This window comes from Astatotilapia calliptera, chromosome 4 (genome assembly GCF_900246225.1).
Source record: "Astatotilapia calliptera chromosome 4, fAstCal1.2, whole genome shotgun sequence".
Lineage (NCBI taxonomy): Eukaryota > Metazoa > Chordata > Actinopteri > Cichliformes > Cichlidae > Astatotilapia > Astatotilapia calliptera.
The window spans coordinates 13,377,328-13,394,500 of record NC_039305.1 but is presented as its reverse complement, the minus strand read 5'-3'; the positions used below and the strand labels follow the sequence as shown (position 1 = coordinate 13,394,500).

At 41.2% G+C, this 17,173-nt stretch overlaps 1 protein-coding gene across 3 annotated transcripts; it reads right to left on the bottom strand.

Moving 5' to 3' along the window:
* Window positions 1-1,723: 1,723 nt before the first annotated feature.
* Window positions 1,724-17,063, bottom strand: LOC113020710 (transcription factor MafG). Of its 3 annotated transcripts, none has more exons than XM_026164907.1 (3): window positions 16,894-17,063; window positions 6,070-6,142; window positions 1,724-5,977 (listed from the first exon to the last, which is right to left on the bottom strand). In XM_026164907.1, the coding sequence occupies exons 2-3, from the start codon at window positions 6,103-6,105 to the stop codon at window positions 5,525-5,527; spliced, it is 489 nt and encodes a 162-aa protein (XP_026020692.1). In that variant the 5' UTR covers window positions 6,106-6,142; window positions 16,894-17,063; the 3' UTR covers window positions 1,724-5,524. The 3 variants fall into 3 exon arrangements, with proteins under 3 accessions (XP_026020692.1, XP_026020693.1, XP_026020691.1); XM_026164908.1 differs by lacking the exon at window positions 16,894-17,063 and adding an exon at window positions 16,089-16,250; XM_026164906.1 differs by lacking the exon at window positions 16,894-17,063 and adding an exon at window positions 6,658-6,841.
* Between the last annotated feature and the right edge of the window lie 110 nt (window positions 17,064-17,173).

Sequence of the window (17,173 nt, the reverse complement as noted above, 5' to 3'; positions counted from 1 at the left end):
TCTGTAGTTTACTCAAATTTCAACTAATTCTTTTTCCTTATTATCCTTATGCATCCAAGCTCGCTAAATATTGCACTTTACAGCTGTTATATTTGTCATGGTGTCATCTGTTCATTCCACTTTGATGATTTTAGCTGTGGGTTGTACTGTGTCTAATGACTTGTCCAAGCTCATTTAGCAGGGGCAGTATATCAATAAAGGTCTCAGCACTGTCAGCAGATTTTCACAACAGTACCTACAGATGTATGCCTGGGTGGATGGCTAAAGATTTACTACAGAAGCGATGCATTAGATTGTAAGTGCTCCTAATATACATAGTTGGGTTATAACAGAAACTAACCACCTACCCCGCACCACAGTAGTAACGAGGCTACAAGACAAAGTGCTCAAAGTCTATAGCATACTCCCATTTTCTCAGTTAAATTTGTTTTGTAAAACATTGCATAATTAAATGACTTCACTTTATATGCCTGGTAAACACTGGGAAATCCTCCTGTTTAGAAGTGCTGTCATCTTATGGGGGAAACCCAGTTAAATCATATAAAGGCTTTAACACTGATATGCCAGCAGAGGGAAACCCAAGCCCACACATTTCTGAACAGGTGCATGCTCCTGAAAGACAGTTTTACTCATTATATTCAATACCCTGGCTTCCATCTTTAGCTGATTTGAATGTTTCAATCAGGGTAGGAAAGGGTGTTAAGTATTTGTCTTATAGCTGGGATTGCAACTCTGATAAGTCTTAATGGTTGTGGAGATTTTTGCAGTTAACTCACATGCACCACCATAACAATCTTCACTGATTAGAACGAGGGGGGGAGGACATATACATGTATTGTGTCATGGTGGTCTTTGTAGAGAAGAGCCCCTTGCTCAGCTTTGGCAGTGCATATGTGTTACATCAATGGCCTCACTGACGGCATTGGCAACATTAATTGTACAGCAGGTTGCGGTCTAAGAACTGGGGCAGGCACCTGCTGCAGAAGTGGGTAAAGATGAAGAATGCTGTCCTAGATTGCCCACCAGCTCACCTTAGCCCATCCTGCCAAATTAATCAACTCTTCAGAGGCCGTATGCTTGTCTGGGGCAGGCATCCAAGGAGGGGAGAGGAGCCTGTTTTAATGCACAGGTCACGCAGACCTGTAGAAGCCTCCTCCATTTAAAAGAACTAAAGAACAATACAGGCACTGGGGTTTACACATGCCCTGCAGGATGGTGTGGCAAGATGTAGTTTGTCTTCAGCCATCTGTCTCTTTGTCTTTGAATGTTCTCTCATGAGATGCATTTTGACTGCGCGGGGGTTGAAGCGCTGCTGAGGAGGCTGATGTTTGATGAGGTGCACTGAGACGAGGGGTAGGGGTGGGGGGGGATTTAGAAGCTCCATAGGGAGCTGAGATGACTAACTCACTACTCCTCCTAATCTAGGACAAGCACACCTAGACATCCTTCATGACTCTAATGTTTTACTCGTGTCGGGCCAAAAATATGTCCACCGAGGTTAGCCAAAGTGGGTCGCCCAACGGCTTTTTTTGGATCACAGAAAAAGAAATTGTGCCATCTAAATGATCGCTGTCTTCTAAAACCCACCCTGGATGGCAAAAAGCCTTCCCCGCCAGTTTATTTTTAAAAGTATCAAACTGGGTCAATGACGCCACAGAATATGACAAAACCTAATTTCGACACTTTTTAAACGCCTTAAATGACAGAGTAGTAGTGCTGAAAACCCTTTTCCAAAACATTTTATTGGTCTTATAGAAAATAAAGTAAGCTGTATCAACAAACATACAATATATACATCAATAACTTAGACACCTCAGAGAATCACATTTAAATCCACAGTTGTTACTGTATATATGAATACATAGTACTTATCTACAGATTGCAAAAGTACAATAATTTAATTTATAAATAGTTACAATTAACTATTGTCTGTTTTCATACAAAGTACTGCAATATTTTATTACAACCCATACAGAAAAATAACAAAACAGATTATTAACTTTGTATTACTCGCTTTAGTCAGATTTGTATACCTTTGAAACACAGACCCACTCCATAGAGAAGAGGGGAAAAAAACCTGCACAGTCAACCATTTACAAAGCATAACTTCATGAAAAAAGCCAATGTCTTGAGAGCTATTAAAAATCAACTGCCACACAAGTGCTGCTATTTATCCTCTAACATGTTGCTCAAACAAATACAAAAAACAAACAAACAAAAAAAACAAAACAAGAAAAAGTCAAAAACTAATTAAAAAGGAAATCTGCAGAACAAATTACAGTGTTAAGATCAATTTCAAATTCACACGCACGACACATAATGAGAACAGAAACGTTGTGGATGATGCTACAGCAAAACAATGAGCATTAACGACTGGTGTAGCAGCAGAGGAACTTCAACCGTACACAAACGCGCACACACACGCACACACACACACGGAGGGGAAAAAAAAAAATATTGCAAGTGGCCCTTGTGGCAGAATCCATCGTAGCATCAACATTATTTAGTGCATAAATATCTAAATAATAGCAGTTCATTTCAGTTAAGATCCAAGTTTAATTAATGGATTTGTATTCAGGTGATTGAAGACCAGAGTAACTGAGTAAGGCTTGAGTGCAGCTGTCACGATTCCTTTAAAAACATTGACAGCTTTGTTAGCGGCTTTAACCAAGGGCCAGTTGCTCTCCCACAGAGGGATGCGAAAAAACATAAATAAATAAAAATCTACAAAACATCAAGAATGATTAAAGAACAGACCTAAACTCTGACAATATTGATTACTCTTACATCTACTCTTTCACACCTTTCCACTGAGTTGCATATTAAGGGTCACTTTTTCACAATGGTCATTAATACCTACTGTAGCTACATACTATACAGCTGTATGTGAGAGAAAGAGAATCATCCCCAGAGGAGATCGAGAGATTGGTCAACAGTGCCACTCGAACACCTTAAAGACACTTGACACGAAAAAAGATTCACTCCACAAGACTGCCACAGCAATAAGGACGCCAACATTGATACTGGGCTATGTCGAGAGTCAGGTAATATATATTTTATCCCACAGTTAACCAGTCAATGCAGATAGCTAAGCATGTTGACAAAGTGAGGCTAGGATACGGACAGTATTACCAGCACTCAGATCTCGGGCAGTTTCACTGAGGCGTATCGTCTGCGAGCGGCTGCAGATTAACACCTCAGCCGACACTTTAAGACGTTCTGACCAGCAGGAGAGGGAGATCTGGATGAAGTGCATTCTGTTAATGTCATTAAACACCTACTTTCACCTTGAGGTGTAGACCTGCTTCAGTGTTAAATTCCTTTTAGAGGACCAGCAGAGTGATGCAACACTTGGCACAGAAGGAGCTCTCGCTGGCAGCTGTTGATTGTAATTCTACATAGTCGCACTGTGCCTCTTTCTGAGTGTGGATTGAAGCCCTTTATGACATGCTTATTAGAAAAAAAGGAGGAAAAAAACAAACAGAAAAAGAACAGAGCTGCCATCCCCGCCTTCTTGCCTCTCATCTAGAATTGTTTGTTCATTTTAAGTGACCTGTTTTGTCCTGAGCAAAACAAGCAGGAGCTTAGTGCATACAAACCTTCAGCCAAACCCTTCTGCTTTTAATCAGACAATCTGAAGACCAGTGGGTAGATTTAGAAGAGTGATGCTATACCTCTTTGAGGTTAACCTTGCAGCATCTTATTTTTACTAGCGTGACAAGGTGCAAGGTTTGTCAACAACATTTGCAGGATAACCGCACGCCCACAGGTAAATTCTAAAAGATAGCTTTTAAGGGCACTCTATCCCTGCAATGTAATTTACACCAATGATGTTGCTGGAATAATAATAATAATAATAAAATCCTTTACTTCCCGGTTACAGAGGATGTTTTTAGAGGGCATCCAGCACTAGATGCAACCATTATTCAGTTATTACTTTATGCTTCAAAAAGTCTTTTGACTTCATGTTCACTAATGCCGTTTCATCAAATTCTGTCATTCGTGGCTCAATGTGGTAAACTCGTAATGACAATATGATTTGTAACTAACACCAAGGAAGCGGAGGATATCACAGATGCCAATACGCACAAAGACAATTGACCTTGTTTACACCATCTAGTTTAGCTCTACAGATTTGTTTTAAATAGCACAGCATTGACATCTATACAGTGAACGACACTGCCAACTTGTCACTTACACATCACATCACGCGCTACCCCACAGTACGCGCCTAGTCACTAGAAAAAGCTATCAGACTTTAATAGTAAGCCACTTTCGGTACAATTGCAAAAAAGATGTCACAGGATTTTTTTTTTACGTTTTCTTTTTCTGTATTTCTATAAACAATGGAAGGTAATCTACCTAGTAATAAAAACCAAGACGTCAACTTTAGACAAAGTTTTCTACACCTTAACAATTCAAACAGTAAAGCTCGTGTAAAGATTTTCTTTTGGAAATATCTGACGGCCCTGTCAACAAGTAATTACAAAAAAACGCAATATATATCTTTTAAACAAAATCAACATATTACTTCTATGAGCAAAAATTAAGTTTCAAAATGTTTGTGGATTTCACCGTCCCCACAAAACATGAGGATATTACTGTAATAACATTCAGGTTTTCAGATATTGTAGAAGAATCTTGTCATATTGGAATGGCACTCAGCTCTGGAACAACATCATTAAGTGCTGCTGATCTTTTTTAACGTTTCCACCTAAATATGCAAGACCTCTTTGTATTTTCAGTGCATACATATATATTATTATTGCATCTACCAGTCATTTTGAAAATGACAAGTTCACGGAAGCCTGTCGCAGATCCATAAACAGAAATGAATGCTATGTTTGGGAGCATCATTGCATGCTTATATTCTCAACAGACGACCAACAGAATCACAAATTGGACTAATTTATGAGTTTGGGGTTTGTCAGGTTGTTTCAAAGACATCTGTAGCATTAAGACCAAGAGTCTGTGACCAGTTGTCAGTTATCCCAATTTAAGTCAGTGCATAATAACAAGCAAAGGGCTTCTTAGTGAGATATGTGCTGGCTTTTCCTCCTCCCACTCTGTACTGTGGATCTTGTGAGGAATAATGGATCCAATTTATTTTCTTACTGGTTTTGACCACCTGTGAAACTGTACCAATGCTAGTTCTTAGGACGGAAGAGACTTAAGAGCCAGATTTTAGGAAAACTGACATAAAAATCTCAATCAAAACAAGCAAACTTGATGCAGTCTTCTTCAATTTTCCACTTTCTAAATGTTTCAATATTGCAATATTTCTCCTTTGTTTATGGGACAACTGTATCGTCCTAAATTCTAAAGTTTGATTTTTATTACCCTGGTGACAGGCCTGTTAAAAAAAAACAGACTGGTGTGTTGTTCTGTAAGAGTGAATTTGGAAAGCATATTTTTAGTGTTAGCTCCACGGTTAAAACTGAGAACTCACACAGGCATTCCTGTGCCATGTTACAATGCACTGACTAGTTTAGCCTTAAACATCTTTCTTCTGCCCTTTCTGCTACTACGACCTAGCCTCCGTTTTGGATTTGACGATGGTGATGACGCTGGTGGCAGCTACTTTACCGGGGATGAGGGGACCTATGACAGAAGCCATAGGTCCCCTTGCTGAGGTGACAGGGTTGCGGGCCACAGTCCTGGCAAAGCTCTGGAGGGCCTCGTACTTTGAACGCAGAGCATCCAGCTCCACCTTCATGCTGGCATTCTCTGTAGCCAGCTTGTCCACTTCCTGCTGCAGCTGAGCCTTTTGTTTTTCGAGCTCCTCCTTCTGGGTGACACGCTTTACTCGGCAGCTTGCGGCATAGCCCCGGTTCTTCAGGGTACGTCGCCGCTGTTTCAGCTGCAGGATTTCTTCCTTTGACATCCCCCGTAAATGCTGGTTCAGCTCCCGCACCGACATGGTCACCAGCTCGTCATCTGTTAGGCTGGTGCCATTTTCCCCCGGCTCCCGCTTCACCTGTGCGTGGAAATTAGTTAGTGCTGATCCTTTTATTAAAAAAATAAAACCTTATATATACACACACACAGACATTTGGCCACACAGGTTACCTTTAAGGCCTTGTTTCCCTTGTTTGTGGTAGTCATGCCACGAGAGCAGCGTCCACCTGTACTACCGGTTGATCTGTGAAAAGAAAAGACAATATATGAAACAAGAGTACTAGAAAAGAAACTTAATTTTTTTCTGCAAAATACACATTGAAGTATTTTCTGATAACAACAACAGCAAAAACAAAAATAGAAACCACATGACTAAATACACAAAATACAAAGTGGGTCAAGGACTTCAGACTTCCTTCTAAGTAATTGGAAAAACTGGTACCTGGACTGTTCGTGCACTTATGACAAGAACAAATAACTTTGCGGTATGCATTTCCAGATGACATTTAATTGGTTGGCAGCAATTCCAAAATTATTTCTTGGAAAGCAAACCCCAAAACAACACAAGTACAAGTACCATAGGCACATTTCAAAACAGAACAGATCTGGGCCTTTCTACAGCGCATCCATCCTCAAACACCACACATTCACAAAAGTACATGGGGCAGATTTTAAGCTATCCAGTCTAGACAGTCACACCTGTCTAGATTTGGCCTGTGTCCAACTATAATCCTATAAATCAATGAAAAAGCAACCCACTGTAACTACTGCAGAGCCCTCCAGAACAACAGGGCTGCACTGCAGTTTCTTCTGTCATGTCTGCACTGAGGGAACCACCAAGAGAAGCTGCGTCGGTGAGAAGTCCAGCCTACTGGTATTAAGACAGACAGAAGGTCAGGTGAATTCCATCGTGCGAGCTCTGTCACAGGATAAGTATGTCCTCTCTCTCTCTCTCTCACACTCACACACACACACACACACACACACACACACACACACACACACACACACACACACACACACACACACACACACACACACACACACACACACACACAGCTGTGGCCCTGAGTGCTTTACACCACACACAGTAAATGCTGTGTCAGCAACACAGACACCCACCACAGTCAGCCCAGCCCAGCCAGCACATTGCCTCGGTAAGCTGATTTACACAACCCAGCAGTGTGTGTTTATACTGAGCACATAAACAAATGCTAGCTCTTAGAACTTTTTTTTTAACACATCAAAACAGGAAAGAAAGCATCTGAACAAAAGAATGTAAAAAAGAATTACTGTCAGCGTGTGCAGAAGTTTGCAGCATGCGTGCACATTAAGCTAGTCATCAGGGAAATTCATGTCGTCTGCACAGAAGCTCAGTGAGGGAAGAAAAGAAAAACAGATGAGTTGGAGCTCCAAAGTGCACTAAGATGGCCAGGATATTTCCATGGCAACAAAAGGGTGCTACAGGTGGACCGGTCACCTGAGCCAAACAGGGAGAGACAGCCGCTTGTTAAAAATGACCTGAATACGACACTATCACACAGGCTGGGGACATAACATGAGGTCAGACTGTGACTTGAATTCTTGATGCTTTCACTTAAAAAAAAAAAAAGTAAAAAAAAAAAAAAAAAAGTACTCTGGCTTCTTATAAAAACAGAAATGTTTCTCTGCGCTGCAGATGCCCATATAAAAAGCTTTTCACGCTCTGCACAGGACTTTTCAAATGTGATACTTTCATCCCTGATGGGCTGGCTATGAATAGCTGTCTGATAGTAACACGTACCTTTCACTGGCCTTTGTGGTGACTCATTTCCAGTAAGCATTTGGACCACAGATGCAAAACATAATGGGATAATGGTCTGCCTGATGATGCACAGATAATGGACAAATAGACAGGAAAGTACTACACTAATAGCTACTGGGATGAGACTAGGAAAAAAAAGGTTGCATCTTCCAAATTTCATATTAAGCCTATCATTTTCCCCTCAGTAGCCTAGACCCAACATTGTTCAAAAACCAGTTGGAATCTTGAAAATGCAGAAAGATGGCACACTGTCCAAGTTGAGGGGGCGTATTCTGTCACACATCTGTGTAGGGTAACATAGTAGGCATGGTTTGGCACATTGAAAGCTCACCATATGACACTGTGGAAAGACTTCACCCAGGCTGCAAGCCTCCAGCACAGGCTGCTGCCAACAGACGGCTACCAATGACAGGGCATGGCAGAACAACACAGACAAGGTCCAATGCACAGCTGCTCCCTTCCACTACCAGGCTTGTCATACCTCACAGAGACAAAGAGGCATGCTCACACAAACACAGAAACACAGGCAAAGAAAGGAAAGGAAAACACACCTATAATTTCCCATAAAGAATGACAGGGAAATTTCAGACTTGGTGCACTGATCTGTTGGAGAATGCCCTTGCATTTGACAAAGACATAGTCACAATTTAAAAACAAAAGACACTGATGTCTTCCTTGCACTAATATATTAGCTCCTATTAATGATTTCACGTCTTTTGTGTTTCTAGCCAAAGGAGCGGGAGGCGAAAGCTGCAGCTTAGAGTGCGGGGGCATCGGAGGTAGGGAGCAAGTGCAGGGACATAGACGTCTTTTGTAGATGCTTGCTGAATTTTTATGAATCGCCTGGAAGAACGCTGACAAATCAGAGCTGATTGCTTGTGGAGGAGAGACATCACACCCACAGGAAATAGAAAACGCTGAGTGTGGTCACAGAGAGAAAGAGAATGTGTTAGAGAGAAAAAGAAAGAGACAGAGAGAAAGACAGAGAGCGAGAGAGAGACACAAAGAGAGAGAAAGAAAAAGAGAGACAGAAAAACAGAGAGAAGCCTTATGTAAAATGCAGGGTCGACAAATTTAGAGGAGCTTGAGAAGAACAGGTTGAGAGAAAAAATAAATCCTGATCTCAGCAAGGACCAAAACCAAGGTGCCAATTAGGAAGTTGTGAAGTTGAACTAACACAACGAGAGCAACCCATCCAACCTTCAAATGCGGTCTTTGTTCATCTGAAGCAATGCAGTGCAGCTTGCAGAGGTAGGGTCGGCTTAGGTTGACTCTGAAGAAGGGAAAGGGGGTTTACAAGAAAAACAAAAACAAACAAAAAAAAACCCCCCAACAACTCTAGTGCGATAAATGCTGATGTGACATGATAGGTCCGGCCCTCAGCCTGTGGCATCCTTTAATGATCTCGTCCCCTCTGCAGGATCTCTCCAGGGGAGATGCCAAGGATGGACACCATTAGCCAGGGGACTCTTTGTTGAGGGGGAGTCGAGGCTACAGCTTCGACACACTGCATCCCCCAGATGAATATTTATTACTGTCGTTCGCCGCCTAAGGTGGGGGTGGGAGACGGGGGGAGGCTGAATAAAGATGCTCAGGAGGTGATTCTTCAAGGATACATCCAAGGCTCTTCCATCAACGGCTGTCTCAAAATGGCGGTGGGCTGTTGGGGATGGGGAGGGGGTGGGGGTGTATTTCTGGTACCGGAGGTGGCACACATGGTGGTTCAGGGCTGCAGGGAGGGCCAGCTCCACTTGACAGCAGTGTAACAAGATTATCAGGGCCATAAGAGCAAACAAAAAACCCCAGCAACCTGCCTCGGAATCCAGATTACGACAGCGCCTGCTCTCTGAATACTAAACACGGCTGGGGAAGGACTAACAGGGTACAGGGTTTGCTGAGACAGGACAGTGGATGGCACATCACGCAACTAATCACATGCACATGCATCGCACAGTGACAGATCACCAAAACCACACAAGCACATACAAATTTAACTTGTCATGATCAATTCTTGAAAAGAAGCGTCCGAGCACTGGGCACTGGCAGCTTGCTAATGAAGTGAATAAAAGTAGACGGTGGAGGTGCATGCTGATGAAAGACTGTGTTCAGGGGGGGAAAAAAACAAAACACAAGCAGCATCCAACAATGGCAACAGAGCTCTGTGAAACTAACAGCTGAATTTCATCTCACACCAAACAATACATTTCAACAATTTTCACTCCAAGAGACCACGATGTGGCTCATTTTGATCGTATGCCCAATTTAATTTCTTTTCCTTTCTAAAACCAGTGTGGACTTGTAAAGAAAATTTGCACAGTTTGTACAAGACTGAATAACTAGAGCTGTGGCCCAGATGTAAATTAGGCCCGACAGAAGGGTGATAGAATGTTTAGCACCATTTTCAATTCATTGTCTTTGCAAATTCTGGATATCTTTGATGATTAGCTAAACAACAAAAGGAGAGTGCTTGCTGTAAAGTCAGTACAATCAGCTATTCAGTTTCCCTGATCAATAATGTATAAGACCTATAGCCTCTCAGTCCATTGTCACAGACCTTCCAGGAAACAGAATGATGGCAATGACAAAGAAACTGAAAAGCACATGGTAAGTGCCTGAAAATAAAAGAAATGTCAGTCCTTTTCTATGATTGGGCTTTATTATTTTCCACTTACTCTTTCCAGGTTGACATATTTAATAAAGTGAGCCAACATTTTCACGCTGTACAGCCAATCTCAAGACTTTATGCCTAATCAGAGCCTCTGCTCTTACTCCCTCACTTCTAAGAGAGTTGAAAAGATCGCCTAGATATTCAGATCTAATCATTCCTCCCGTCAGCTGAGCTAAGTCAATTATCAAGCAAGCTGCATGTGTCGGGCGCCATTTAACTGCAAATTAAAAATCAGACTCCTCTGATAGCTCTGGAAGAGATACTGGAAGAGTGGTATGAACTTGTGTGTGCAGAAAACAGTGTGCGAGTGCGTCTGAGAAAGGTACGACGGGAAGAGGGGAGGGAAGCTATTAACTACTAAGTATTCAGAGCGTGAAATAAGAGTGACAAAAAGAGGGAGAGGGGAAATCATTCAGCAGCTTTCAGAGGGAAATGTGATATGCTTGTAGTAGAGGGGAAATACTAAGCCAGTGCTTTTGACCAGCAGACGTTCTGGGCAATGCTGAAATAGCAACTAACCAAAATTGCCAGCTTCCCGTATTAACTGACCCCTAGAGCGTAGGGTTAAACTGCTCCTGCAAAAATCTGTTAACAGTGTCTGAAATTTACTTTAACTCACTGACCAAGTGTGCTTTTAATCTGCTAAAATAATAAATCGACCTTCGTTCATATATTCTATACGCGTTTCTAAATATTTTGTTGAGACGCAGCGTCAAGTGACAAACATTTAATATATTTATCAGGGGCTAATCAAGTCAAGCATGAATAGTAAAAAAAAATTCTAAACTTTTCACATCAATCTCCTCAACAATGTAATCGCTTTCTAATGCTTCGTCTTTTGCATGAATCTAAGAATTTAGGCTCCTGTTCAAAAAAGACTGCAAAGCCCAGCCTTAGTCTGAGTTATGATGAGACGATTGGTTAGATAGTTAGGGTTATACAAAAATGTCAGGGTCAGGTCTTTGTGGAATACTGGTGGGGGAAAAAAAGCTGTGTGTGGGTGTGTGTGTGTAAGTGTCAAACTTTGACAGAGAGGGAGGAAGACAGAAGCATATGAGTGATCCCAAAACACAGGAGAGACCCTAAGCGTCGCTTTAATTTTGGTTTGGAGAAAAAAGAAAAAAAAAAAAAGAATGAAAAATGCCACCGTGGGGGACTGTCCACTAAGATTTACTCACCAAAATAGAAAATCCACCTACATTTGGTGCATGGGGGGATGTTAATTCGTGACCATGTCTGTACATCATCCTCACACTGCTCTGGTTGGCAAATACTGTCTTATTAGATAAACAGAAGCATCCTGAATTTGACCTTTATTAAAAAAAAGGAAGCACTGATAACCAAAAAACATCAAACCACACAAAAAATTAAATAAATCCGCAATGATATAAATGACTAAATCATTAAGTCACTAAATTATTGGATAAGGATTAAGTGACTCTGCTTTGGAGGTTTAGTTTTCACACATACTGTTATTAAAGATGTGAGAGAGAAAAAAGACGTAAGAAAGAATTGGTACCTGCTGTATATCTAAAGAAGGGAAAAATCTGTTATGTTCCCTCCAATTAGATTCTTAGTAGGACCAAATTTTATGTGGAAAAAAAGAAAAAAAATCATGTTAATACAGCACAATGGCTTCAAGGTAATACTGCATTTCCATAGTCAAATATGTGGAATTTCCTTCTATGTTTGTAAAATTTGTGCCAACAAAGTAAAGACATTTGCCAATAAATTTTTTCCTGTCTGATATTAAAGTCACAGGCACTTATTGTTTCTCATTTCTGATAACCAGGCACACTCTAGGCAAAGAAAGGAGAGTTTGATGAATACAAATAAACTGATTTTATGTAACCTAGTTTCCTTGGAAAAAAAAAAGAAAAGAGCGAGAAAAAAAGTCGCATGTAGAAGCTAGTAGGCTATACTATGAAGAATAGCATGTGGCACATTTATGTCAGATTTTTGCATCCAGTTCATGTCTTTTAAAGTGAAAACATGAATCACTGCCCTTAAGGGATTGTATATTTTCTTAAGTCACTGATAATGGGAGGTTTATTTAAAGGGACTTGTTTGTACTAACCAATGTTTTGATACATTAAAAAAAAAAATCTATTTCCATGTTCAGCAGCTGCTATCTACTGAAGCCGCTCTGTTGGTATAACCAGTAGGACAGAAGTGGAGACTTCACTGGCCTTTCACAGTATCTGCCTGGAGGACTTGATTAAACAGGAAGAGAATAGCTCTTGATACTTCAGCCTTACACTGGCAGAGGAAGTAAGGGTTGCAGGCAACCCACACACTGGCAAAATATCTAGGAGGTTCACTACACTGGTTGAATTTATATTAAATGCATATTGCATTGACCTAACACAACCACAACAGTTTTGTGCTGCTCACAGAATTGATAGAGCAGGTCAATACGTTTCAATGCATTTCAAGTAAAAGAATATCAAATATGTGAGCTATTTTACTTACTACTGATGCACTGATATGATTTAAAACAGTCTTCTCCTATTAAAAAAAAACAAAAAACAAACAAACATCAAAATAAACAGATCTCAGCAGCATCATCAAAAAAAAAGAAGGAAAGAAAACAAACACGGATGCATTTTCTCCTGTGGAGAGCTTTGATTCAAATGCAGTGAGAGAGCAGAGTTATTACCTGGAAATATCAAAGATTCTAATTTCTATTAATAAGACTGCCTCCGCTCTTTTCAAATTTTGGTAAGTGATTGATGAGCCCTGTCTACAGGATATTTGATGGCGTCTCACAGCTAATGATTGTCCCACAAAGAAAACAAAAACAAAACACAATTTCACCATTAAAAAAATTAACATATTTCGAGACATGAAAACTTAAAAGTGTAAACACGCATACAGCTAGCAGTGTTCCTTACTATAATCCTCCTTAGACATTCCTCACATATTCTCACATAAGCTAAAGCTTGTGATACTTAAAGAAATGATCAATTTTAACAATAGAGAAAGGGGAGGAAGAAGATTTCTAAATTATCTTATGGCTGAAAAGATTATTATATACCGCAAAGGTCGCTAAATTGATCCTCTAAGCACCCAGCGTATTTGTCCACAAATGGTGAAATATGTTTTCTCTGCGTAGGACAGGAGCTTGAGCTAAATAAAACTGAATAAATATCTGAAAAGACATGAAGTATATAAATGACTGCTGTATTTCGCAAAAGAGGCTGCCCAAGGACAGCTTGCATTGATTTTCTTTTTGTCACTTTTCATTTGTAACTGTGTTCACAATCACGGAGTGATTGGAGAAATAAAGACCTTAATTTGTAAGTAAGATTAGTAACATTTTGTCAGCTTAACACAGGTAAAGACTGTCAGACTGTTAATTTTAAATTCTGCTGTATGTAGAGCATAGTTTAATGAGGTACATGTTTTTAGGAACCTATTAGTCATTTGCAAAGAATGTTAAGTTCCTCAAATACAAATGTAGGGAGCACTAATGAAAGTTTAATTATCTGCCTACAAAGCATTTACCTTCAAACAAAAGGTCATATATATATATATATATATATATATATATATCCTAAAACTCTTGAAAATCCAATAAAAGTGATGCAGAGTGACTCACCAATTTAATTTGACTTAGCTTCTTACAAGGGTACGACTAAAATTCGCTTGTTGTTAATGTCAGTTTACAGCTGATGTGTCCCACACACGAATTAGCCAAGATAAAAGTAGGTTACATGAAAAACCAGCGGCCAGCGCACAGCTCTGTGTGCATGCTCACCATGTTCTGTCTAATATTGACTATTCTAAATTATGAACAAACAGAGAGCAGTAATGAACATGCCAAGTGTAAGTTCCAAACAGAAATTCATCAAACACACTCTGACTGGATGAAAGTACTACTTTGAGAAGTGGAGCGGGCATATCGCAATGCTAAGCAATCATAATCCGCACTACACTTGCAAGAGGTTTCATCACCAACATTCCCTCCCTATTGCAAAAAGGGGGGGGGGAGAATATATTGATCTTTTTCTCCCTTCCTTCCGGGCATTCCCATTGCCCTGTGCAGCTTAAACAGCACTTTTGTGGACAAATCCCACATTTGTGTTCCTTTCTGGAGGCTATAAATTGTCCTGAATAGGCGTAACTACTCCCAAGGCACAGCTGTGTTGGCTATACAGAGGTGTTGGTGGCCAGACTGTACTCTATGCAGTGTAAAGTCTTGCCTCATGTTTCGTCAACCTCACATATCCTCTTCCACCCTCCACTGCCTGCCCATTCTGAGCAACACCACTGGGTATAAGTTGTGCACTCAGTTCACCTCTATGGTATCCAGCCTTGCTTTATCTTTGCTACCTCAGTGAAAGAAAAGATAAATCTAAGCACCGATCTACACCACTCCCTGCCTCCATCCACACGCCACTGCCAGCCCCACCGGGCTCTTATATGGACCATCATCTGTTCTTGTTACCTGCAGAGAAAGGCAGAGATGAGCATTACGCTTTATTGCAAAGCCGGGCTTCTGATGTGGGGCTGGCCTGTCCGCTAAACACACTTCAATGCCCTGCTCGCATGAACAGAGATGATGAAATAAGTTGGGTATCTGAGCAAGAATGGGCAACTTCTATCTGTTTAGCCCTGCCTATATGGGCTCAACAGTTTCCAAGGTGACTTTTCAAATTGCACACACTCTCCATGGATAATTCATTACCTGCGCCCTCCATAAATGTGCACTCTAATAGGCAGCAAATTTCATCATGTCACACATAGGGTAACAAAGGCATCTGCCAACCCAAAATTAGAGAAATGACGTGTTACGCTGCATTAAATGATAACAGAAAAAAAGCTGGTTCTCTATAGCATTTAATCACTGCTCAGCAACAAAGACGAGGGCATTTACAGAATGCCACATTTACCATTTTATAGAGATGTTTCAAACACTACCCTGATTTGGGTGGTGTATTTTTTTTAACTTCCTATACATCATATAATTACACCTGACCTAGTTTAGGCATCCACTCATTGCAGGGCTATATAATAGCAACACACGCATAATATCTGCTTATCGTGCATTTTTTTAAAATGGATCTGACATCGCAGTTGACACCTAAGCACTTAGTCTAAATATACTCGCAGCCTGTTTGTTGATGTACATCATGACAGTGCTGCCATAAAAATGCACATTCTCAGCTGAATGTAGATGAGGCTATTGATAAATGCATGATGGTCATCACTTGATGCTCATGGCTTGACTGACTTGCAGGAAAGCTCAGCACCATTTCGATCCATCTCCCTAATAACGGTGGCTTGGTGATAAACATCGACCCTTATCAAGCGAGCAGACCTTTGTCCGGTGGTGCCATATTTCGGGGTGGATTCTGAGAACGTCTAAATACATCATTGTGATGATTCAGCATGATATAAAATACCGCTACTTGTTTGCAGGCTCTGACAATAAAACAATGCTGTGTTGTTAACTGCTTGGCTGTGGCATTAAAGCCAAGGGCGGCTGGTTTGATTTGGCTCTGCCATTGTTACAATTTAACTAGTGGTTAAATGAATTGTCACTTCAGGTGAAGCAATTCAGTTCGAAACGATTGGTCTGAGAGCATTTCCTGGAAGATTAAAAATCAATGCATTTATTAAAAAGAAAAAGAAAAAACACAAAGAAACAACACAGATCTGACAATCACAACCGCGTCTATGACAGAAATGTTACGAGAGAATAACACAACCAACCTGGTCTCGCTAAACCGCTGGCTCGGCTCGCGCTTGCTCCTTTTTTTCCTCCACAACGAGGTGATGAAGCAGCAGGTTTGAGCAGCAAGAAGCGCATGAGTTGACAAACCACCAAAAGAAAGCGTAGCGGCACAGCGGACACCAACGCGTCCCTCGCAAACTATTTATTTAAACGCAAAGGAAAGGAAAAAGAAGCGACCTAACACAGGGTCGCACGGTTTTTGACATTCCACGACTCTTCTCGTCTCCAGCCTCTCAGCGCCTGCTCGTGAAAAAAAAGTGGCAAACAACTCCCCGCCTACAAAACAAGCAAGCGAGGAAATCCCCGTGTGCTCAGGCTTTCTACTATTTGTAGCAATACAGCAACGAGAGCGAATCCACAGCTCAGGGAGGGGGAGTTACCCCTCAAGCGCGAAATGGCTGGCTGGCAGCCCCCCCTCCGCTCTCTACTACATGAAAATCAGATTGACACGTTTAATTCACAGCTCGCGCGCGCGTGTGTAAAAGATTAGCTGCCATCTCACCGTAGTAGGAGCACTAATGTTCCCGGTTACAACCGAGCATTTCATGTGTAAACTTTCAAAATAAACCCCCGAGCTGTGTCAAAACGTGTGCTGACCACTTGGATAATCAGGGCACTTTAGTTTGAAATGTTTCTGATGTGAGAAAGGCTAACTTTACCAGGAGGCTAGCTATGCTAACCCACTAAGCTAGCCTCGGCCAGCTTGACAGCGGCGAGGCGAAGGCATGCACACTCAGCATAACAACAGCAGCAGCAGCAGCTCTGTTTGCTTTACGGGCCCACCTGACTTCAAAACGACGCCCCTCCGAAGTTGTAGCTGTTAAAGTGCTCGTCTGAAACCTAACATCCGAGGCACAGCTGAATTTCGGCTCCACTGACAGAAGCGACGGCGCTTCCAAACGCCTGCCCGTGCTCTCCTTGTTGATTCCTTTCTCTTGTACCGAAGCCAGACGTCATCGTGTTTGGTCACGTGCCTCCATTCATGAAAGATTTTCTTTGCTCGCAAGGGGGAAAAATGATAACTAAGAATACAGCATCCTTTGTTACATTGTTTCTTATACTT

Bases quoted from the DNA above. Each gene is read 5' to 3' on its own strand.
- LOC113020710 (XM_026164907.1), bottom strand. From the start codon at position 6,105: ATGACTACCACAAACAAGGGAAACAAGGCCTTAAAG. The intron at 5,978-6,069 runs GTAACCTGTGTG...TTCCACGCACAG, and splicing joins AGGGAAACAAGGCCTTAAAG to GTGAAGCGGGAGCCGGGGGA.